The sequence below is a fragment of the Phascolarctos cinereus genome, unplaced genomic scaffold (assembly GCF_003287225.1).
Source record: "Phascolarctos cinereus isolate Bilbo 61053 unplaced genomic scaffold, phaCin_HiC Scaffold_1;HRSCAF=81, whole genome shotgun sequence".
Classification (NCBI taxonomy): Eukaryota; Metazoa; Chordata; class Mammalia; order Diprotodontia; family Phascolarctidae; genus Phascolarctos; species Phascolarctos cinereus.
The window spans coordinates 54,416,752-54,442,245 of record NW_027555514.1 but is presented as its reverse complement, the minus strand read 5'-3'; the positions used below and the strand labels follow the sequence as shown (position 1 = coordinate 54,442,245).

Genomic DNA, 25,494 nt, shown 5'->3' with positions numbered 1-25,494 from the left:
CAGTTCTTGCCCTCAAGGAGTTTGTAATACATGTTGGGGGGTGAGCAGAAAAAGAGGGGAACAAAACATATACACATATATGTAGAATATGTTAAGGCCAAAGTAGAGAACCAGATAAGGACTCTGAGAAGAAAATTTGAGAAAGGAAGGAAGAGAGAGAGGGAGAGAGAGAGAGAGAGAAAGAGAGAGAGAGAGAGAGAGAGAGAGAGAGAGAGAGAGAGAGAGAGAGAGAGAGAGAGATCACTTTTCAGCTGCAAGGATACAGGGATTAGGGAGGTCTTCCTGGAGGAGGTGACATGTAGGGAATGGGTTCCATCTATAGAGGAAAAGTGTGTACATGTACATAGAAGCACCAGGGAGCCACTAACAATCCAATTTCCCTGGAATGTGGAGTGTGAAGGGGAGGTGTGTGAACTAAGTCTGGGGCCAGCTAGTGGAAGATCTTCATGGCCAGCCCTTGTAATTTGTATTTTATTTTGAAGGAAATAGGACAGTAAAGGTGATTGAGGGGGCAACTAGCTAGCATAGTAGATAAAGGGCTAGACCTGGAGTCAGAAAAACTTGAGTTCACATATGGCCTCAGACAATTACTAGCTGTGTGTGACCCTGAGAAAGTCACTTAACCCTATTTGCCTCAGTTTCCTCATCTGTAAAATGAGCTGGAGAAGGAAATGGTAAACCACTCCAACATCTTTGCCAAGAAAACCCCAAATAGGGTAACCAAGAGTTGGACAGGACTGAACGACAACAACAGCAACAAAGGTGGTTAAACACTAAGAAACTAGAATCTTTGTGAATAGCTCTTATTTGAGTGTGAGTGGTCACTTCCTTTGATACTGATGAGAAATTAGAGGCTTCGTTTTGATGGTAGTATGATGGATAATCCCTTTGCCTATATAAAGACTGCACTTTTTTTCTCTCTTTTTTCCCTTAATAGTATTTTATTTTTTCCAATTACATATAAAGATAGTTTTCAACATTCATTTTTGTAAATTTTGAGTTTCACAGTTTTTTCCCTCTCTCCCCTCCCCCTACCCTTTCCCCTCCCTCAAAGAGCAAGCAATCTGATAGGATATATATGTTACAATCATGTAAAACATTTCCACATTAGTCATGCTGTGAAAGAAGAATCAGAACAAAAGGGAAAAACCATGAGAAAGAAAAAACAACAAAAAAATGAAAATAGTATGCTTTGAACTGCATTCAATCTCCATAGTTCTTTCTGTGGGTGTGGATAGCATTTTCTATCACGAGTCTTTTGGAATTGCCTTGGATCATTGTATTGCTGAGAAGAGCTAAGTCTACCATAGTGGATCATCACACAATGTTGCTGTTACTGTATACAATGCTCTCCTGGTTCTGCTCATTTCATTCAGCATCACTTCATGTAAGTCTTTACAAGGTTTTTCTGAAATCTGCCTGCTCATCATTTCTTATAGCACAATAGTATTCCATTACATTCATACACCACAACTTGTTCAGCCATTCCCCAGTTGATGGACATCCCCTCAATTTCCAATTCTTTACTACCACAAAAAGAGCTGCTATGAATTTTTGTACATGTGGGTCCTTTCCCCTTTTTTGTGATCTCTTTGGGACACAGACCTAGGAGTGATATTGCTGGATCAAAGGGAATGCACAGTTTGGTTGCCCTTTGGGCATAGTTCGGAAGTGCTCACCAGAATGGTTGGATCAACTCACAATTAGTAGTGTACCAATTTTTCCATATCTTCTCCAACATTTTCCTTTTCTGACATATTAGCCAATCTGTTAGGTATGATGTGGTACCTCAGAATTGTTTTAATTTGGATTTCTCTAATCAGTAGTGGTTTAGAGCACTTTTTCATATGATTATAGATAGCTTTAATTCCTTCATCTGAAAACTGCCTGTTCATATCCTTTGACTATTTGTCAATTGGAGAATGACTTGTATTTTTTTAAATGTGACTAAGTTCTCTATATATTTTAGAAAAGAGGCTTTATCAGAAACACTAGCTGTAAAAATTTTTTCCCAATTTTCTGCTTTCCTTCTAATCTTGGTTGCATTGGTTTTGTTTGTGCAAAACAGTTTTTAACTTAATGTACTCAAAATTACCTATTATGCATTTCATAATGTTCTCTATGTCTTGTTTGGTTGTAAATTCTCCCTTTCTCCATATATCTGACAGACAAGCTACTCCTTGCTCTCTTAATTTGCTTATGTCTAAAGCATGTACCCATTTTGACCTTATCTTGGTATAGAGTGTGAGATGTTAGTCTATGCCTAGTTTCTGCCATACTCTTTTCCAGTTTTCCCAGTAGTTTTTGTCAAATAGTGAGTTCTTGTCCCAGAAGCTGGGGTCTTTGAGTTTATCAAACAGTAGATTACTATAGTCATTGACTACTGTGTCTTGTGTGCCTAACCTATTCCACTGATCCACCACTGTATTTCTTAGCCAGTAACAAATAGTTTTGATGATTACTGCTTCATAATATAGTTTTAGATCTGGTTCAGGTAGGCCACTTTTCCTTTCCATTTTTTTTTTCATTAATTCCCTTGCTATAAGACTGCTCTTTGATGTTCAGGTCATACATTCCAAATAAAACATTGTGTTTGTGTGTATGTATATGTATGTGTGTATGTGTATGTGTGTGTGTGTGTGTGTGTGTGTATGTGTGTGTGTGTGTATACACACACATATATATTTATATATGATAGAAGGTCTCAGAGTCAGTGCGAAACATCCTTGTTAAGTGCCCTCATTCTATGGTGCTGTATGAAGTACTCAGAGGAATAATTCACAACTTTTCCTTAGTGTAAAATGGAACAAAGAATAAAATGAAAATTTGTGTTTGCCTTCAGTTTCCCATATATCATGTGGTCCTTTACTATAAGACATTTTCTGTCAGCTAGATTTTTTGGTAAAATCACTGCCCTCTTTTCCTATCTTTTCTAATCATCTCCTCCATTTGAGTGTAAAGGAAACAGTCAAGTAACTTGGAGTCAGGAAAGTCCTAGCTTCAAATCCCAGCTCTAATACTTAATAGTTGGATCATCATGAGCAAGTCACTTGATTTCTCAGGATTCATTTCTTCATCTGGATCATGGAGATAGAAACATCTATATTACTTATCTTAACTGGGTTGTTGTGAAGACCAAGTGAGTTCTTTGCAAACTCAAAGTGTTACATGAATTATCAGTTATTGTTATTGTTGTTGTTATTTTTAAGTTAGACCTGGATGAATTACATTAGGGCTTAAATTAATAAGGATCTCAGCTTTTAAAAATCTGGTATCTTCTTTTGTTTTCCCCAGAGTATTTTACCTATTTGCATAGAGTTGTAAATGTCCCTTCAAGTAGCACAGGAAGGTACGATAACTTTAAAGTGGGAGAAAGACATCATTTGCATTATTTGACCAATGCCACATGAACATTTCTAAGAGCTTTACTCTTAGAAAAAGTTATTGGAGCAAAGCTATATAGTAACCAATATCCACTGGTAATACCCATATTATAGCAGACACAAGAGTACAAAGGCATTGTCAAGATCTTTATTATGTCCCATTCTGAAGAGACTAGTGTGTATATATAATACATACATGTATTTCCAGTGCATACACACATGTACATATATATATATATATACACATGAGTGTGTGCATGTTTGTATATATACGTACATACACATATATATCTTATATATATGTTTTATATATAATCATATATATTAAGCTTTAATAGCTTAGAAGTGCACTAGGACTTTTGTAACACCCTGTATATGAAATCCTAAACCCCTCGCTGCCGCTTTCATTTGCTTGGACCATCTATGTTAAAAGGCATTTGGTTCCATTGTCCATGCATTGAGGGTCATTGCTGTCTGGGTGCTTGGATCCATTAAAGCCTAAGGAAGCAAATAGATCACTGGCACATAGAGAAGTCCTCAAAGCCAAGGGGATCTTTATCAGTATGTATGCTTGGCCCTCTGCTGGAATATAGAAGATTCTGGAACCAGTGGAGGTGCAATGTATCTCAGTACTGTAACATCCAGCCTACAAAAGTGCCTGTCTATGAAAACAACTTGTCAAAATTTACTACCTCTGAAGTAATGACTTTCCTCTGAAGACCTCAAGTTTTATTTTGTCTTGTTTTCTTCCTCTTGGATAATATAAGTATTTTCATTTTTTAGGTAGTTTCTGCCATGCCTGATTCATTCTTACCTCTATTCTTCAGCTTTGTTGTTGGAAAGCCTATATTTGAAAACAAAGTGATTGGTTTGTAATTAAGCAGAGCTGAAACAGGCCTTAAGACTTACTGAAAGCTCATGTTTTTCATACTGATCCATCCTATGAAAACATTTCATTTTCCTGAAGAAGTGCCTGTTTCTTTTTTGAGCAGCTCTCCCAATCCCAGGCAGAAGGGCAGGGTGACATTAGTATTTGGTCACAGTGTAATTGCTGAGCTCTTGCAGGGCTAGGGCCTCTGACACTTCCTGACTGATGACGTGCTGATGGATGGAAGCTGTCTGGATCCTGGACAAATGTTTAGTAACTAGACAGAGCCTGGATTTATGGTCCTAAACGTGCCAGTATGTCAAGGTTAAGATATATCTTATGTCAACCAAGAAGATGTACTTAAATGCACATTATTTTCTTAAATGATGAGCTGACTTTTTCCATAGTCTCAGCTTCCCTTCTCCCCCTGCCTCTTTCAGCCCCACCAGCAGTATCTTGATGCTATACATGCATTAGTTGTGGTAGGCAGGCACTATTGTAGCCCCTAAGGTATGAAACCAATGTCAGCAGCCTTTTAATTCATTCTTATTTATATTCCTGCCCCAGTGGAATAAACGTTGTCATTTCCATTTTGCAACTGGAGACACAGTGGCTGAGTCTAAACTTGAAAACTGAACTGGACAATAGGGCAATTTTTAAAAAAGCTTTGCATCACTTTTGTTTTTAATTACCTGAGTATTTCAACTGAATATATTCTCTGACCTAAATGAGCTAAGAGCAGCTAGTTGGTGCAGTGGATAGAGTACTGGCATGGAATCAGAAAGATTCATCTTTCTGAGTTCAAATCAGGCCTCAGACTAGCTCTATGACCCTGGGTAAGTAACTTAACCTTGTTGGCCTCAGTTTCCTCATCTGTAAAAATGAGTTGGAGAAGGAAATGGCAAACCACTTCAGTATCTTTGCCAAGAAAACCCCAAATAGGGTCATGAAGAGCCAGACAAGTGAAAAATGACGGAATACACACACACACACACACACACACACACACAAATGTGCTAAATATCTTCATTGCTTAATTCTCCATATCTTTTTAAGGATGTCATTATTTCATAACTAAATTTATTAGTGAGCAAACTCTGGAATTATCCTCTTTCTACCTAAAGCAAAATCTATTGATTATAGAATTATTCTGATTATTAAGAAATAAGGCACATATTTTGTGCCTTTTTAAAATTTTTAAATATAAATTTATTTATTTTTAGTTTTCAACATTTACTTTCATAAGATTTTGAGTTCCAAATTTTCATCTCCCCCCTCCCCTCACCCCAAGATGGCATGCATTCTGAATACCCCTTTACCTACTCTGCCTTCTCTTCTATCTCTCCCCCCACCTTATCCTCTTCCCCTTCTATTTTCCTATAGGGTAGGATAGACTAATGTACCCCATTTCCTGTATTTCTTATTTCCCAGTTGCATGTGAAAACATTTTTTTAAAACATCTGTTTTCAAAACTTTGAGTTCCAAATTTTCTCCCTTCCTCCCTCCCCACCCACCCTCGTTGAAAAGGCAAGCTACTCAATATAGGTTATACATGCAGTTATGCAAAATACTTCCATAGTAGACATGTGAAAAACTAACTCTGTTTCCCTTAATCCTATCCTGCCCCCCCATTTATTCTATTCTTTCCTTTGACCCTGTCCCTTCTCAGAAGTATTTGCTTCTGATTACCCCCTTTCCCAATCTGCCCTCCTCTCTATCATCCCCCTTCTCTCTTGTCCCCTTCCCTTTTGCCATTTTCCTGTAGGGTAAGACAGATTTCCATACCCAGTTGAATGTGTATGTTTTTCCCTCCTTAAGCCAAATCCTATGAGAATTATATTCACTCATCCCCTCTCACCTACCCCTGTTTCCCCTCCACTGTAAGAACTTTTTCGTTTCTGGCTTTTTTGTGTGTGTGAGAGAGATAATTTACCCCGTTCTACCTCTCCCTTTCTTCTTCTCCTAGTATAATCCTTTCTCATCCCTTAATTTTATTCTCCAGATACAACCCCTTAATCTTCAAACTCACCCTGTGCCCTCTGTCTGTCTATCTATCTATCTATCTATCTATCTATCTATCTATCTATCTACATTAATATAATTTTTCCCCCTCCAACTACCCTAATACTGCCAAAGGTCTCATGAGTTATAACAGTCCAACCTTAATAAGTCTCTTATGATTTCTCTTTCCTGTTTACCTCTTCATGTTCCACTTGAGTCTTGTATTTGAAAGTCAAATTTTCTATTCACCTCTGGTCTTTTCATCAAGAATGCTTGAAAGCCCTCTATTTCACTGAATGACCATTTTTTCCCCTGAAGGATTATACTCAGTTTTGCTGGGTAGGTGGTTCTTGGTTGTAATCCTATGTCCTTTGCCCTCTGGAATATGATATTCCATGCCCTGCAGTCCTTTAATGTAGAAGCTGCTAAATCTTGTGTTATCCTGATTGTGTTTCCACAATACTTGAATTTCTTTTGGGCAGCTTGTAATATTTTCTCCTTCACCTGAGAACTCTGGAATTTGGCTACAATATTCCTAGGAGTTTTTCTTTGGGGATCTCTTTCAGGAGGAGATCGGTGGATTCTTTCAATTTCTATTTTGCCCTCAGGTTCTAATATATCAGGGCAGTTTTCCTTGATAATTTCTTGAAAGATGATGTCTAAGCTCTTTTTTTGATCATGGCTTTCAAATAGTCCAATAATTTTTAAATTCTCTCTCCTGGATCTATTTTCCAGGTCAGTTGTTTTTCCAATGAAATATTTCACATTGTTTTCTAATTTTTCATTCTTTTGGATTTGTTTTACAGTGTCTTGATTTCTCATAAAGTCACTAGCTTCCAATTGCTCTGTTCTAATTTTTAAGGAAGTATTTTCTTCAGTAATCTTTTGGACTTCCTTTTCCATTTGGCCAATTTTTCTTTTTAGGGCATTCTTCTCCTCATTGGCTTCTTGGACCTCTTTTGCCATTTGGGTTAGGCTATTTTTTAAGGTGTTATTTTCTTCAGTATTTTTTTGGGTCTCCTTTAGCAAGATGTTGGCTTGTTTTTCATGATTTTCTTGCATCACTCTCATTTCTCTTCCTAGTTTTTCCTCTACTTCCCTTATTTGCTTCTCAAAATCCCTTTTGAGCTCTTCCAAGGCCTGGGACTGATTCATATTTTTCTTGGAGGCTTTGGATGTAGGAGCTTTGACTTTGTTGTCTTTTTCTGGTTATATGTTTTGATCTTCTTTGTCACCAAAGTAAGATAATATAGTCTGACTCTTTTTGCGTTGCTTGCTCATGATCCCAGCCAATTACTTGAGTTTTAAACTCTTTGTTAAGGTAAGAATCTGCTTCCAATGTGGAGAATGTACTGTCCCAAGCTTCAGGGGTTTATACAGCTGTTTTCAGAGATACTTGTAGGGACCTGTAAATTTTCAGTTCTTGCAAGGTAGTATGATAAGGGGCGAGGTGTTTACTCCTTTCCTGGCCTGTGCTCTGGTCTGTCAGTGATCACAAACACTCCTTTCTGTCCTGAAACTGTGAGGAAGGTTTCATCTCCACAGCCACTACAAGGTCCACCACGCCAGCACTCCTCTGCGCCCTAGGACTGCCGCCCAGAACTGTGACCCAGATCCAAGCACGGGCAAAGCAAGAGATTCCTGCCTCAGAACTAGCAAAGAGATCCCTGCAATCGCCCGTTGATCAGTCACTTAATTCCCCCTCAGTCTGTGGGCCGGAAGCTCAGGATGCAGCCACTGGCCCAGGGCCCGCACTGTGCTCTCTGCCCTCTGGAACTGGCTCTGAGACCTAGCTCCTCTCTCAGCACCACAGAAACAGACTTTTCCCACTGACCTTCTAAGTTGTCTTTGGCATTAGTGCGTTGAGATGTCTGGAAACCACCACAGCTGCCCACAGTTCAGTCCACTGAGGCCTGCTCCAGGTTCGCTGCAGCCTGTATGCCCACGCTGTGCTGCGCTCCACTCCCAGCCCGGCACAATGTACCTTTCCGATCAATCATGCAGATTGTCTGGGACTGAAAATTTGCTTCACTCTGTCTTTTTGTGGGTTCTGATGCTTTAGGATTTGTTTAGAGCCATTTTTTATAGGTATTTGGAGGGGCTTGGGGGAGAGCTCATGCAAGTCACTGCTTTCACTCTGCCATCTTGGCTCTGCCCCCCTATTTTGTGTCTTAATAGTCGTAATAGCTGGAATTGATAGAGGGCTTTAAGGTTTGTGAAGCACTTGATACATTTTTTTTCATTTGCACCTCACAACCCAGGGAGGTAGGTGTGATAATTATCCTCATTTTATAGTCGAGGAACCAAGTCTGAGAGTGGTTAGTCAATTTGCCCAGGGTCACACAGCTAGTAAGTATCTAAGGAAGGATTCAAACTTAGGTTTTGCTGACTTTGTGACACCAAGTTGCCACTAACCACTAATTAAGGCTTAAGGAATATATTTTTTAAAAGCTATCTAATATTTAACCTTAGAAACTGAAGTATAAGCTATACTACATGATGATATAGTATATAATAATGATATACGCTGTGTGTGTGTGTGTGTGTGTGTGTGTGCGTGCGTGTATGGGGAAGATAGTTACTTTCTGGACATTAATTGATTTTTAGGCAATCTGCCCAAAGCAGGACTCTTGGGGTCCTAGGCACCCAAACAAAAACCTCAGGTTCCCTACAGCTGTGTTAATTAGGACCCTCATTCTGGTGGCAGGTCTTCCTTATAGAGAATTGTGAGCAAGATATTGTGCAACCCTGGACCTGGCTTAGCTTCCTGAGCAAGGAACTTGATCTGAGACACTGTCCAAGAATCTATCAGAGACTGTGCCATTAGGATGGGCTTCAGCTCCAGGAAAGCACTGACTGTGCAGATACTGGGTCATGTTACCAGATTTAGAACCTCCTGACAGTGCAGTCTAAGCCACTAACTGGCACACCTGTACCCCCAGTCCATTTGCCCAGCCTCCATGGATTGGGTGTTCAGCCAGGATGGAAGAGGTTATTATTTCCTTCCAGGAGTAGAGTGCAAAATTTCAGTGCCCTCTAGTGTTAGGCACCTCCTTTTACTGCTGGACAGATATGTTCTTCAGGTAGTGATGTTTAACTCTGCAGCTAGTTGTAAGTTTCTTAGCCTCTAGACCTTAGATAGGTGGTTATCAGGTGCATGTTTTATCCCTGTGAAAGCCAGGGTCCTGTGAGAATGCATTTGCTCTCCACAGTTCTTTTGGGTTCTTTCCCCAATAAATCTACTCTTCTTTTTCCTAGCTATGACTATATCATTACTCTTGTTATACAAGAGTTTTGTCTCTATATAAATCTATACATATATTCTATATAATATTTATAGCAAAATAAATTATCTTGAAACTTCCCAATTTTTATTTTATAGTGTAAAACTCTACTTCAAAATATACATTAGATGGTAACTTTAGAAAACTTTTATCTTTTTTGCCTAAATTGTTAATTTAGTATTCCAGTGGATCCATGATATCATCAATGTAAGTATTTTCTCCAGTGATACAGAGCATAACTCCTCTACACTTTCTAGTGCTATGCAACTCTTGCCCATGTCCTGTCGTAACTTTTCTACAGGGGCCTGATCCAGTGATCTTGTGGTCACTGATTGGGGATTAGTGCATCATGTGTGCTATTTACCTGTTAGTCTTTCCATTTATGACATAGTTAGCTAACCTCCCTTTCCCGGGGCACTCACTTTTTGGTTAATATCCTTTAGACCACTTTATACTCATAGGTCATCATTTGTTATATGCTGCAGTCTGTTTTCACCTACCTTGCATCTCTCTATGCCTACTGGCTGATCCATGATTTTGATTCTGGGGAGATTGTGATGTCTCAACATTCACAGCCACATATCATGACCAATAGAACATGGACTTTTAAAACACAGGATTTTGTCTGGGAGCCAAGATGGCGGAGCAAAAAGGTAGTCGCTCTCACTCTCCCCTATCAACCTCTGACAACCCAGAAAATATCACCCCAGAGAAAAAAAACCCTGGAACAGCTGAACTAGAAGAAAGATGGAGAACAGCAGTGCAGCAGCCCAGCAAACGGGTCTCCCAGGGCCTCAGCAAAAATAAGGGAAGCAGCACTACAAAGGGCCCCAGGAGGATAAGCACCCTGCAGCATTCATCTGAAAGGAGCTGAAGAAAGCAACCTAAAGTCTTCCTAAAGTCCCAGCCTTGCTGATTCCAACCCAACACCAGGTAAGCTGTGAGAACCCTACAGCCTCCAACTGTCAACCAGGAAGAGATCCTGAAGCCCAGGTGGTAGAGCAGGCAAACAACAACACCTGGAGCTCTGAGTGCCTCAGCGAGGGTGGGGAATCGGTAGAAACCACCTCAGAAAACCACCAGGTGCCTCAGCACTCTACCACAAAGGAATCTCCCAGTGCATTAGCAGAAACGAGGGAGGCAGCATTGCAAGGGGCCCCAGGCAGATAAACACCCTGCAGCACCCATCTAAAAGGAGCTGAAGAAAGCTAAAGGAAAGGAAAAGCAGGCAACCTAGAATTGCCTGAAAGTTCCAGCCTTGCTGATTCCAGCCCAATAACAGGTAAGCTGCCAGAAACCTACAGCCTCCAATTGCCAACATAAGAGGCCCCAGCACACAAAGCCAGTGACCAAGACCTAGGCTCCCAACACAAGAAGCTTGGGTCAGTGCCCTCTGTTCCCAGCAGGAGAGCTCAATCTCTTTAAAGGCCAGGGAATAAAGAAACACCATGAGTAAAAAGAAACGTACCATAGATTCATATTATGAGAAGAGTGAAAATCAAGACAGAAATTCTGAAGAGGACAACATTGTCAACAAACCCACATCTGCAACATCAAAAGGGAATATGAACTGGTCTGAAGCCCAAAAAGCCTTCTTAGAAGAGCTCAAGAAGGATTTTAAAAGTCTAATGAGAGAGGTAGAAGAGTCCTTAAAAAATATGATTGGCCAATTGGAAAAAAAGTACACAAAGAAAACAAATCCCTAAAACAATTGGCCAATTGAAGAAGGAAGTACAAAAACTAACAGAAGAAAACAATCTGTTAAAAACTAGAATTGGACAAATGGAAACTAATGACTCTATGAGAGAGCAAGAATCAGTCAAAGAGAAAAAAAAAATGAAAAAATAGATGAAAACATAAAATACCTCATCTGTAAAACAACTGACCTGGAAAATTGATCCAGGAGAGACAATTTAAAAATTATTGGACTACCTGAAAATCATGATGAAAAAAAGAGCCTGGACAGTATCTTTCAGGAAATCATAAAGGAAAACTGCCTGAAGTCCTAGAACCAGAAGGTAAAATAACCATAGAAAGAATACACCACTCACCACCTGAAAGAGATCCCAAATTGACAATGCCAAGGAATATAAGCAAAATTCCAAAATTACCAGATGAAAGAGAAGGTGCTGCAAGCAGCCAGAAAGAAACAATTTAAATATCATGGAACCACAGTCAGGATTACACAGGACCTTGCAGCTTCTACATTAAAAGACCACAGGGCGTGGAACATGATATTCCATAAGGCAAAGGAGCTTGGATTGCAGCCAAGGATCAACTACCCAGCAAAAATGAGCATGATTTTTCAAGGGAGGAGATGGATATTCAATGAAATAGGGGACTTCCAAACTTCCTGATAAAAAGACCAGAGCTCAACAAAAAATTTGATCTTCAAGTACAAGATTCAAGAAAGACATAAAAAGGTAAATGGGACAGAAAGATACAATATGTTGTTAATAAGGGGACTGTTTACATCCCTACAAGGGAAGATGACACTTGCAACTCTTGAGAACTGTATTGTTATTACACCATGTTAAAGGAGTATACATAAAGGGGTGGATATTAGTTGACTTTGATGTAATGATAAAAAAAAATCTAATCAAGTGGGTTAAATGGATCCAAGTAAGTGGATTAGTCTGATCTTAGAAAATGTACTGAGAAAGGAGGAGGCAGACAAGGGTAAATTACATTACAGGAAAAGACAGAAAATCCTATTACAGCAGAGGGAAAGAAGGGAGGGGTGAGCATTGTTTGAACCTTACTCTCATCAGATTTGGCTCAAGAAGGGAATAACATAATCAGTTAGGTATAGAAATCTAACTTGCCCTATAGGCAGTAGGAGGGAAAAGGGGAAAGAAAAGGGAGGGGGGAAAGAAGGGAGGGAAGAAGCAGTAAGGGTAAAGGGGAAGAAAAGGGAAAGGGATAATAGAAGGGAGGAGAGACTGAAGGAGGCAGTGGTCAAAAGCAAAACACCAGTGGGAGGGGGAAGGAGAAAGGAGAAAGAAAAGCATTAACAGGGGGAAAAAAGGATGGAGAAAATGATACAGATAGTAATCATAACTGTGAAGGTTGAATTGCTATCTTTTTTTTTTCTCTTCTGTTGAGTTTTGTTTCCTGTTTCTGATGGTTCCTCCTATTGGTTTTAATTTTTACTTACAACTTCACTAATGTGAAAATATGTTTAATAGGAATGTAAATGTATAGCCTGTATCAGATTGTGCGCCGTCTTTGGGAGGGTGTGGGGAGAAAGGGGGAGGAAAATTTGAAACTCAAAAGCATATGGAAGTGATTGTTGATAAATCAAAATAAATTAATAAAATAATTTTTTTTAAAACCATGGGATTTTTTTTCCCAGAAGGTTTGGGAGGAGGGGGAAAGTAATTTAAAACATTGTGCAGTTTTCTAAATACAATCCAATCAGCTGTTTTTGCAATTCAATTCTGGGACCATTTTATTATCCATATGCAATATCTATCAATGATATATGCCATGATAGACTAGCTCTATATACTGTCCATCCAACTATATAACATAGTTTACCAATTTGTGTTTCCTCACATAGAATGAGCTCCTTTGGGTGATTTTGGGTTGAGTTTAGCAGGCTCTATAAAATTCTAGGATTTGATGCACTCTACATGTCACTCATAAATAAGAGTATTTGGAAGACCTCACCATTAATAGGGAATGCCTCTTCCATTTGGACTCAGAACTGGGTATCCTCTATGATACTGGTGAATTCTTTTGATGAGCATCTATCTACCTCTTTCATGCTTCTCTTGATATTCATAGTCATGAAATTATCAAATAATCAAGTCAACCCCTCTTGTGTGATCTTAGCACATACGTGGGAGTTGCCTTGTGAAAGAATAACTGTAAAGTCTGGCTTTTGCTTCAGCAAAGCAAATGCTTTTTTGTCATAAACAGTGAATAAGCACAGTGAGCTCTTGTAGTCTCTGCACTTTCCAATCAAATCTCCTTTTTCACTGAGGGAAGTAAAATAAGCATGGATATGTGGATTATAAGATATGCTAAACTGACTGCATAGCAGACTCCTGATCTTCTTACTCTCGGTGGGGAGAAAAGGACTGAGCCTGTTACCCATTGATCACCAGTTACTTTGCTGATATCATTTCTTCCTGATAAGGGTTTTAAAAAAAATTAACCTTGTAGAACTTTGATCTGTTGCTGTGATTGTTGTTTAGTTCACAAAAAAGAGATTCTTGTTGCCTGCCATGTATGAGAAAGACTGATAATGGGGATAAAATAGGGAGCAAGTGCATGAGAATAAAGGAAAAATCAAACCAGAAAGAAAGCAGATTTTATCTTCACCCCTTCCTAAGCCAGTGTGAACAACATCTCAGTCAGTATTCTGGTAATGGTCATCAGAGAGTGACGGAACAATGACAAATTCATTGTCTTAAATTCCAGATATTGAGATCAAAGACTTCAGACTCCTTTAATGTTTGTTTTCATGTGTATGTGATAGAGTTTCTTTGTTTTTTCCATAGGACCTCAGCATGGATGTGGAGGTTATCTGACAAATTCAAGTTCTACCTTTGTTTCTCCCGATTCTAATGCTGATGGTAAATACGACAAGAACTTGGACTGTGTATGGCTCATAACAGCCCCTGTCAACAAAGTCATCTATCTGACCTTCATTACATTTTCCCTAGAAGCAAGGTCTTATCAAGGATGCGTTTATGATTATGTAAAGGTACGGAAATCAGGTTTGGAACGAGATGCTACTAATTATAGCCTCCAATTGCAGTGCCCCTCTGAAAGATTACAAGTAAATTGAATCCTTATAAAATAATGTATTCTCCAGTTGGCTTAGCCTATAGTTTCAGAGATACCTTATCTTTATTTCTGGTTGATCTTTAATTAGTTTTGCTTAAAAGCAAGAAGTTGGTAGACTAGAGTTCTGGCGAGAGGACGTATCCAAAGTAGAGATTGAAAGCTGTAGACAACCCAAGTCGAAGCCACGAGGATAGATAACCTCTCTGTCAGAGAAAACATAGAAAGAGAAGAGCAGTAGACTGAGGAGGAGTTTGGGGAAATGCTCATAGTTGCAGTGGGAGAAGAGGAACCAGTGAAGGAACCAGAGAAGGTTACTAATGACTATATGATACATGCCCAAGCTCTGGTCTTACACAGGTCGGGTTCTGTATTGCAGCAGGTGTCTCCTCCTCATAGCTTATGTATTTGGTTTGCTTTGGCTCCACTTATAGTTTCCTTTGGGAACTGTAGAGTATAGCTCATGTCTGGATTTCCACAAATATGGTAAAATAATCCCTGGTTCCTATGAAAATACTCAAATCAACAATGCATATTTGGCACAGGACAGCCTTTATTTCATCCCACATAAAGAATGTAGGAGGAGCCCATAAACAATCACTATAATTTCCTTCCCTCTTAAGTAAATCTCACTTTCCTTTCAGGGACCTATGTAGTCATCTCATAGCCTCATAGTGCATATTCCTTTTCTTATGGTTTGGTCTTCATTCAAAAGGAAAAAAACAAAACAAAACAAAAAACAAACCTGAGGACCCTTGAGTAACCAACACTCTGGTGAGGGTCTTCTTTACTCCATGGACATGTACATGCCTCCAGTCTCCTGGCATTATCTCAGAGGCTTAGATTAGATGAGGCAGTATGTCCAGTGAAGAGCAAAGCTTATGGAGTCAAAGTAACCGGTGCTTAATACCTATTTTCTAACAAATCACTTAACCCACCAGGCCTCAGTTGCCACATCCATAAAATGAGAGGATTGGACAAGATGGCCTCTGAGATGCCTTCTAGTTCTAAATCTGTGAACTTAGTCACTTGAGGTTCCTTTCTCCAGTGAGCTTCAGCTTCACGCACTTTCCTTTGGGTTTCTGAAGAGACAATTCCTTTCCCATCAGACTTCTACTATTCAGATAATTCGTATTACCAGCAAAGGGTAAAGTCTAAGGTGTTTTTTTTTTGCTCCCCCATATAGCTAAGTCAGAGGCTCAGAGGCTCATAGGTTGAGACCTAGAAAGACCCCAAGACCGTCTGATCCAATCCCCTCATTTTATAGATGGGGAAATTGAGGGTCAGAGACCAAGGTCACAGTGAGTGGAAGAACTCAGGCTCCAACCCAGGTCCTCTACGTCTAAATGCTGTGCCCTGCCCACTGCCCAACACTGCAGCTCCTCAGCTTCAGGGTCACTGGACTCAATATTTGGGCCAGAATGCTTGATCTTTCTGATACTCCTTTAGAAAGCTGAGCAGTTCTGCTCACTCAGCAACGTTGTACCATTCTCCACAGCTGTCATCTCTTTGGCTGAGAGGTTATATCACTGCCTCTCTGTAGCTGGGTCTAGGAAATTAGAGTTTACAAGAGGCTAGGTCACATGCCTCTGTCCTCTCCTGGGACTATGTGATTGAGAGAGGTCTTACCACTAGCCCTCCTGCTATGATGGACAATGGCAAATGTAACTGAAATACAACTCTGCCCACAGACTGTCCTTAGTGGGTCTTAGGTTGGGCGAGGTGGGGAGTGGCACTGTGCCAAAGCTGGCCCCTCTGCCTCCTCCCACTTAAGACCCAGGTCCACCTCTTAAGCCTCTTATTTCTGGTCTTCACGCAGCTCTCTCCTTCTCCATCCCCCACTCTCTTTTCTCTTCTTCCCCTTCTGTCCTCTTGTTCTTTCTCTCTCCCTCTCCCTTTCCCTCTCCCTCCTTTCTGAAAAGGATCAGCTTTGCAACTGACCAGCTTTTCATAGACACAGAAAGAATGTACAGCTCCTAACCACAGCAGCCCAAACCAAACTGTTCTTTCCCAGTCACTGAACTGTAATTACTCATATTGAATCCAGTATATATGAGTCTTTATGTACTCATAATCAGGAGTTGACCACAGTCCTCTCAGTGACGGTGCCAAAGGAAAATACAAAGTCCCAAATGAAGGGTCACCTCCTTAGAAAGTCATCAAACTGGGACAGCTAGGTGATGCAGTGGATAGAGTACCAGCCCTGGAGTCAGGAAGACCGGAGGTCAAATCCAGCCTCAGACACTAGCTGTGTGACCCTTAGCAAATCATCCAATCTTAATTGTGAAAGAAAGGAAGAAGGAAGGAAGGAAGGAAGGAGGGAAGGAAGGAAGGAAGGAAGGAAGGAAGGAAGGAAGGAAGGAAGGAAGGAAGGAAAGGAAGGAAGGAAGGAAGGAAGGAAGGAAGGAAGGAGGGAAGGAAGGAGGAAGGAGGGAGGGAAGGAGGAGGGAAGGAGGGAGGGAAGGAGGGAGGGAAGGAGGAAGGAAGGAGGGAAGGAAGGAGGGAAGGAAGGAGGGAAGGAAGGAGGAAGGAGGGAAGGAAGGAGGGAAGGAAGGAGGGAAGGAGGAGGGAAGGAGGAGGGAAGGAGGGAAGGAGGGAGGGAAGGAGGGAAGGAGGGAGGGAAGGAGGGAGGGAAAGGAAGGGAAGGAGGAAGGGAAGGAAGGAGGGAAGGAAGGAGGGAAGGAAGGAAGGAAGGAGGGAAGGAGGGAGGGAAGGAGGGAGGGAAGGAAGGAAGGAGGAAGGAAGGAGGGAAGGAAGGAGAAGGAAGGAAGGAAGGAAGGAAGGAAGGAAGGAAGGAAGGAAGGAAGGAAGAAGGAAGGAAGGAAGGAAGGAGGAAGGAAGAAGAAAGGAAGGAAAGAAGGAAAGAAGGAGAGAAAGGAAAGCAAAGAAAGAAAGAAACTCATCAAATCAATTAGGTTTCCTTTATCAGTGCCCCATATTCATACAGGTTTACAAAGGAGCTTTCCTTACCATTACCTTGAAAAGATCACTAAGTTGGAGTCAGAAGATTTGTATTTCACTTCTGGTTCAATTACTTATGCTTTTGTAAACTTGGGCACATCATCTACCTTTGCTGAACCCCCATTTCTTACCTATAAAATGAGAGGTTTGAACTAGATAAGCTAGAAGGTTTCTGATCAGCTCTAAATCTATGGTCCTATGGACCCTGTAGGGTAGGCTATGGAAGTGTTATTAACACCCATTTCATAGGTGAGTAAACTGAGGCTCAGAGAAGTTAGATGATTTAGCCACAATCATCCAAGAAGTATCCAGACTGTGACTCAGAAGATGAGAGACACCAGCATTGGGTTGGGTAGTCATCAGTAGATGTCATATATTGCACAGGAGTTAAGGAAGATGAGGATGAAGAAGAAGTCATTGGATTTGGCACAGAGAAAGTCATCAGTGACCTTTAGGAAAGCATTTGCAGTAGAGAGTGCTAAGATTAGAAACCAGATTAGAGAAGGCTGAGAAGAGATTGTACATGTCAAGCTCCTTAGATTCAAATATATGTGTATGTATGTACGTATATATATATATATATATATATATATATATATATATATATATATATACATATATGTGTGTGTGTATGTATGTATGTATATTATATATGTATGTATATATATATGTGTGTGTGTATGTATATTATATATGTATGTATATATATACACAATGCATATACATATATATACATGTATATGTATACACACACACACACACACACACACACACACACACACGTATATTTCTGACAGTGAGACTGAGGAGACAAGGCTGAGTTGTAGGGCTGACCAATATAGGAGTTACTTTAGAATAGGCTACTAAAAGATATTGTGGAATCTTCTCTTAGGGTCTTTAAAATAAGACAAAATAGGTACCAATTTCATTAAAGTTGTTAATATTATAGTTCTTCTTATAGACAGAGGCATTGAGTAGTTACATTCTCAAGCTCCATGATGTTTCAATATCATTAAAACCATCAGTGAGAGGCCCTAAGAGAATTGCCTGAAGTACTTATTAATGGAAACTCTCCCATTTCAAATCTAAGAAATTACTTTTGAATGCAAGTGTTTTGGTGTTCTTAATAAACACTATAAAGAGGTCTTGCCTTCCTTTATGTCTTAGTGCCAATGGCAAGGATGGGAATAGTTTCCCATTCTCCAAATGTTCAGTCTCCCTTCAATTCCTTATTTCTTTCAATGATACCACTGCTTCCCCAGTCACCCAAACACGGAACTCTGAGGTTGTCCTTACTCATCTCTTGTTCTCATCCCATATTTCACATGCTAAGTCCTTTCAATCATCCCTCTGGATTGTTTTTCATAACCACCACTTCTTTGTCATTTCTACTGCTACTGCCCTTGTATGAAGCCCTCCTCCCTTGAACTGCACTTTTGTAAAAGCCTCCTAACTGATCCCCCATCGCTTGTCTCTTCCCTTTATAATTAATTATGCAACCACCACTGGATTAATCTTTATAAAATTACCACTTTAATCATGTCACTCCACTACCTAAATTTTGATTGATTTTTTTTATTGATTTCCCCACTTCTGACAGAAGAAAGTTCAAATTGTTTCATCTGACTTTGAAGGCTCTCTGAAAATTGACCCCACCCTGCCTGTCCAACTCTTTCAATAATAACTAATAATATTTAAATGCCTTCTGTGTGCAGAGCACTGTGCTACCTTGTAGGGGAGATGCCAAGTTTAGATAACACACGGTCCCTGCCCTCATAGAACTTAGAGACCAGCAGGGGGTTAAGATGCCAACCCAGAGAGCTGTAATACATAATATTGAATGCATACTTTAAAGAGTTACAAAATCCAGTACTATAATAAATCTGAGAATGAAGATGACTGGTGACCAAGGAGAACAAAGACAAATCCTAGAGGAGGGGACATCTGAGTTGGGTTTTAAAGGGTGGGTAGGATTTCACTGACAAAGAGAGAGGAAGTATATTCCAGGCATGAGCAGAGGCATAGATGGAGGTATAAAAGCATAGTGAGTATGTCAGGGCCAGAACATAGTCCAGTTTTCCTAAGAAATAGAGTATGTAGAAGGGAGTAATAGAAGATAAGAATAGAAAGGAAGGACGGTGTGTTGTGTTGGGCTTTGATTCTGGGGGGAAGGAGTTTGAACTTTAATCAGTAGACAATAGATATCCAATAAATAGTTAAACAAAGGAGTAACTTGATCTATTTATAAGAAAGATAAAATTCTGGAAAAGACGTGAAGGATGAATTAGCCGGGGAGAGAATGAAGGCTAACTGAGCAGACGGGGAGTTAGTCCAGGCAGCAAAAGTCTGAGTAGGGTGGTCAGAGTAGAAATGGAGAGGAGGGTATGAATGTAAGAGGTGTTGTGAAGATGATACCAACGAAACTTGGTTTTCCAGTGGGGAACTAGTTGCTTAAAGTAGCAATGAGACATGAACAAACCTGGGTCATTGGCCTTTCTGGCCAATCTGGAAAGATAGGTATAGCAGTGAAACATATACACGGAAGAACAACATTTACTGGTATTGAGAGTTCTGTGGACCATACAAAGCTAGGCAGGAAGGAAGGAAGGACCCACTGGTAGGAGGTATGGATTGATGCCTTCTACAAAGGGGAGGAGCCATTTCTTAATGGTAAAGTTGCTCAAGTATAAGTGCATTCTTCACTGGTTTTTTTTTACTGAGATAAGTGAAACCTGTCCTACAATCTGAGGCTTCTGAGCCAGAATGCTGGGACGGCAACTGAAGGTTCCTTAAAATGAAGAAGATTTTATTCAATATTCAATAAATATTTATTAAGTAACTACTATGTGCCAGGCAAGTAAAATACAAATGAGAAAAAGCAAGACAGTATCTGCCTTCGAGGATTGTTAGAACAATCTAACAGAAGAAGCCAATGCACAAAAGGAGGAAGAGGCAACACCAGAGAGTACCCAGTGTGGGACATCTGGTTTCATGGAGTTCAGTAGAAAGTTGAGAGTGCATGGAAAGTCTAGATGCTGCCCTTCTATCAAGGAAAGCTTTGGGAAGAGTTAATGCTTACTCCACCCTCCAGCCCTCCAATTAGAGGGGAGAAGAAGCCAGGTAGTTGGAGGGTGCTAAGTATCCAAGGCTGGGTTAAGGAGGGTGAGATTTCAAGTGATTAGCTTGCGCTGGGAGGGGCATCTTGGAGAATGAATTGGAAAATCTAGATCCCGCCCTCTCTAAAGAAAAGCTTTAGGAAGAGTTCAGTGCTCTTGGAGCACTGTGGAGTTCAAACCAATTAGAGCTGCATATGAAATCTCTGAACCAGGAACAGATGTTCACATGGTTTCCCTAGGTGGAAGTATGAGCCAGAGAGATGTTGTGAGACTACCCTTCTCAAAAAATATTGCATCTCAATCTAATCATGTACTTCACCTGCTACTACTAAAGTCCTACTCTTTTGCCTTAAAGGTGACGTAGACGTGATGATGGTATCTCAGAGGCTATTCCAATAGCATACTCTGCCAACCTCTTCCAAGCTAGAAAATAGGACCACTAATAGGTTTTATTTCAGTTGTCTGAGAACCAGTTCAAGTAAGGAGTGACATAATTTTAATGATGACTTCTTTTCATCAGTGTAACTTATGAAATCATCTCTGCTACTAAGGCATAGCAGGGTTGTGATTTGTGTCACTGCAGGGAGAATCCCTGACAAAATAATAGTCCTTTTAAAATTTTGTACCCATCACAGTGCCTAGAACAGTACTGAGCACTTAAGAAATACTGAATAAATTGGGTCTATGGGGAAAAGAGATAAAATATAAACTGGTAAAAGCTATAGACAGTATCTGATAGAGAAACATAACTAGAGGATAATAAAGTCACATGAGCATTTGAATCTGTCTTTTAAATCCCAAATATAGCAAAGAATTATTCCAGGATTCCCAAGCTCAAAATTATCTTTATAAAAAAAGTTTTAAAATGAGGATGACAATGAGTCAGCCCCTAGGATTTTTAGATAAGAACTCTGAAAACTTTAAATCATTGTGTAACTGTGAATAGTTTTATTATTATTATTATTATTATTTTCAGGGTAGTAGTGAAAGTACTCATTTAGCAGTGCCCCTCATTGCAGAGAGTAATTTTATAATCTTGCACTGCTTCCTGGAAGATAATAGTAATAAATATTAGTGTTTTAGCTAACCCTTTAAGGTTTGCAAAGCTCTTTATATATCTGTCTTATATGGCATGCCAAAACATTTGTTAGAAGAGCTAAAGTTATTCAGCTATAATCTCTATGTCTGTATCCAAGTCAGCACAGTCCAGCTCAGCTATTGACATATAAGTATATTAGTATGGCCTTTGAGATAGCTGACTTTTAGGGTTATTAAGATAGCTGCTTCTATTGAATTATTTATTGTAGCAAGTAAATATCCTTCGAATAAAATTGCATTCCTTTTTACCTTTCACTTTCCCCTTCAGTATTACTGTCATGAAAAGTCTTGAAAGTAAAATTTTGGGAATTAAATTATTAATACTAGAGATTAAATTGAGCACACTTTGGAAATTTCGAAATTAAAGATTCAACAACTGTAACTTGTCTAACCAGTAGTGGTATAGTTGCATCATTATTACAAGGTGCCAATACTTCAAAGACCCACTATTTTCTTCATACCCATATTCCCTTCACCCATGTAGAACATAACCCCTCTCTTAGCTGACTGTCTCCATAGATTGCTTGAATGAAAAAAATCCATCACCATTTTGCCACCATGATGTGTGTCCATCCAAATACTGCTAGGTTATTTTGGGGACATTATGGGGGGGGGGCGCGCTGCTCTAAAAGACTGTTTGGCTTGAGAGGATTTGCCAGACTTTGGGTCCATTGGCACAGCCTTCAAGAGCCTAGCTTCACATCCATTATACTGAAGTAGGACTTTAAAGGAGGAATTTTACAATGTGTTCATTATATTTGTACAGCAATATATAATCACTTTATTGTAAAGTTAAAATTCTGCTATTGAAATCTTAATTATGAGATTGTCAGATCTTTTTCATTCTTAATTTCCATCCCCAATGTTTCATTGAGAGGAGTAGCATAGCAGCCCTCTAAGCTGCTGAGACTGTGCCCACTTTAATTGGTAGAGGAAGTTTCCATATTGGGAGCTCCCAATACCAGTGAAATCTCGAGTTAGTCCCCATTCCGCTATTTCTATTAGCATGTCACTTTGTAGAAACAAATAATTTCATAGACTTACAGAAACCTTAGCATTGGAAAGAGAGCTTGGCAACACCTTGTCCAGTTTTGACCTGACCAAGAAGTCCCTTTCTAACATCTCAGCATTTTCTTCAAGACCCCAAATGAGGGGAGATCCACAAGCTCTTCACAAATCACTGCTGCTTTGGAGAGCTCAGATTGATAGGAAGGATTTGTTCCACATTGGGCAGAAATCCTCCTCTCTGCAACTTTCAGCCGTTATGGCTCCTTGTGCCTTCTGGGGCCAACCAGAGGGAAATTCTCCCTATTCATTAGGGAGGAAGGAACACGCCATCTAGTGTTGAAGCTGTTTGTTTCTATTTTGAGTTGGTTTGGGGTTTTTTGTTTGTTTTTTGGTTTTGCCATTTCTGCTTCATTCATTCAACAAACATTTACTAAATGTTTATTTTATTTCACACTTTTGTGTCCTTTAATACCATTGGTCATATTAGTAGCTGTAGCTCTGCTCTGAGGTCCCTGAAACACCTGATACCTTTCATTTAAAACTTTAGAGACACATCCCACACCTGAAACAAAAATACCAGTGTCCATTTATTTAGTAATACCATGAAGAAGGAGAAAGAATTCTGGAATGAATTCAAAGAGGTAGATTGTCTTTGGGTAGCATTTTATTTAACCTTTTTCCTAAACCATTAAAATTATGTGCATGTGTAAATCTGTGAGTATGGACGTCTTTGCAGCTGGATATAAATGCCATTAATTTTCATCTAATTTTCTGCTGGGGGCAGCTAGGTGGCACAGTAGTTAGAGTGCTGGGCCTAGAGTCAGGAAGATTTATCTTCCTGGGTTCAAATCTAGCCTCAGACATTTATTAGCTGGGTAACCCTGGGCAAGTCACTTAATCCTGTTTGCTTCAGTTTCCTCATCTGTAAAAATCAGCTGGAGAAGGAAATGGCCAACAACTCCAGTATCTTTGCCAAGAAAACCCCAAATGGGGTTACAAAGAGTCAGACATGACTGAAAAATAACTGAACATTAACTAATTTTGTATTGGCTTTAAAAAAAATAGAACAATTAAAAATGCAAGACTGCTGAGAATTCAATTTAGACATCTCATGTCTCTGCATGTCCTTTGAAATGCAATTCAACAAGTTTGACATTTATGAAGCATCTACTTAGCTGTGCTGTGCTGGGTACTGATGATGCCAGCATGACAAATGGTAGTTACTCTGTCCTCACTGAACTTATAGCATAGATGATCGTCACACTAGCCTGTGAGAGTCAGCATGGTCTAGTGGGTAGAGCATTGGACTTGGAGTCAGGAGGACCCTGGTTAGAATCCCACATCAAGTAGTGTGACTCTGGCTTCCTTGGGCTGTGGTTTCCTCAGCTCCAAAATAAGGGGGGGCTGCATTTGGTGGTGTCCAAGGTCCCTTCTAGCAATAGTCCTATGATCTTATAATCAATACCTTTATTGAACACCTAGTAACAGTGCACCTGATGTAACTGTCATTTTGTCTTTCTCATATGAGACCACCTCTTTTTGGAGCATGTAAACTTGGTCTATGTTAACCCATGAACTAGCTAATTTATCATAAAGCACGAGGCCTGAGAATAACTGGATGAGTAATAAGCTCTTTGTCTTTTACAGGTGTATGACGGTGATAATGAAAATGCCAATTTGGTTGGTACATTTTGTGGTGCCACTCTACCTGCTCCTTTTATCTCTAGAGGCAACTTCCTCACAGTTAAATTTGTCAGTGACATATCTGTGGAAAGGGAAGGATTTCACGTTACATACACCACCTTGGACTGTAAGTAATTTGAAGAGATCAAAAATATTGCAAAAGAAAAATGTCTTACATAAAACTTGTCTAGAGTACCCTGACTCTACAGAAACTCAAATTGGCCATAATATAAAGAGGGCACCAGATATATACAAAGAAGCCAAGTCTTCTTTGACCATTCAAACTGGACTCAGTCCAGTTTAGTGGACTGTCCATCATCCATTCAAACAAATATAAAATTGTGGACTAGTCCATTAAGGGCAGCATTTTTTCATGGAAGTGCTTACATGATGGTATTTACATATTGTAATCAGACAACCTGGGTTTTCACATCCCAGTTCTACTACCTATTAACTGTGTGTCTTTGGGCCAGTCTTTTCATTTCTTTGAGCTTCAATGTACTCATCCGTAAAAGGGTAGCTAGGTGGCAAAGACTCCTCTCCTTGAGTTCAAATCTGGCCTCAGATACTTGCAAGTTGTGTGATCCTGGGCAAGTCACTTAACCCTGTTTGCCTCAGTTTCCTCATCCATAAAATGAGCTGGAGAAGGAAAAGACAAACCAGTCCAGTATTTCTCCCAAGAAAACCTCAAATAGGTTCACAAAGAGTCAGACACAACTGAAATGACTGAACAACAAAATGGGGGTAATAATGTTTGGCCCTCTCCCCTCACAAGGTTGCTGTAAGGATCAGATGAGATCACATAAAGGGAACTGCCCCATAAATGTATGACCTCACTATTATTTCTCTCTCTGGCACAGTACCATGCGGAGGAACATTCAATGCCACGTTGAGCCCACAGACCACTGCATCACCCCCTTCCCCAAACCCACTATTCCCACTGTCTGTTTGCACTTGGATCATTGATGCGCCTCCCCAGCAGCAAGTCAAGCTGGTAGTACAGGCATTTCAGCTGCACTCTGAGGACTGCTCCCAGAATTACCTACAGATTCAGGATTCCCCAGAGGTAATGATAATCACAGAACAATGAAATACCTTTCTCCCAGTTTTGTAGAACTGGCTTGGATAAGAATCCTAAAGTTGAGGAAGAGAAGGAGAGATTCAGTCAATCAGTAGATATTTATTAAGCACCTGCTGTGTGTCAGGCATTGTGTTAAGTGCTGGGGATACAAAAAGAGTCAAAAGATTTAGACCACATAAATGCAGAAGGCCCCTTTAAGCCTTATGGTTTTATGAGT

At 39.9% G+C, this 25,494-nt stretch overlaps 1 protein-coding gene across 1 annotated transcript in view; it reads left to right on the top strand.

The window, feature by feature from the left end:
- Positions 1 to 25,494, top strand: part of CUBN (cubilin) — a 324,592-nt gene that overhangs the window by 287,581 nt on the left and 11,517 nt on the right. Inside the window, 3 exon segments of the mRNA XM_020966874.2 lie at positions 14,045 to 14,250; positions 24,161 to 24,323; positions 25,057 to 25,262. Coding sequence (XP_020822533.1) covers positions 14,045 to 14,250; positions 24,161 to 24,323; positions 25,057 to 25,262 — 575 coding nt within the window.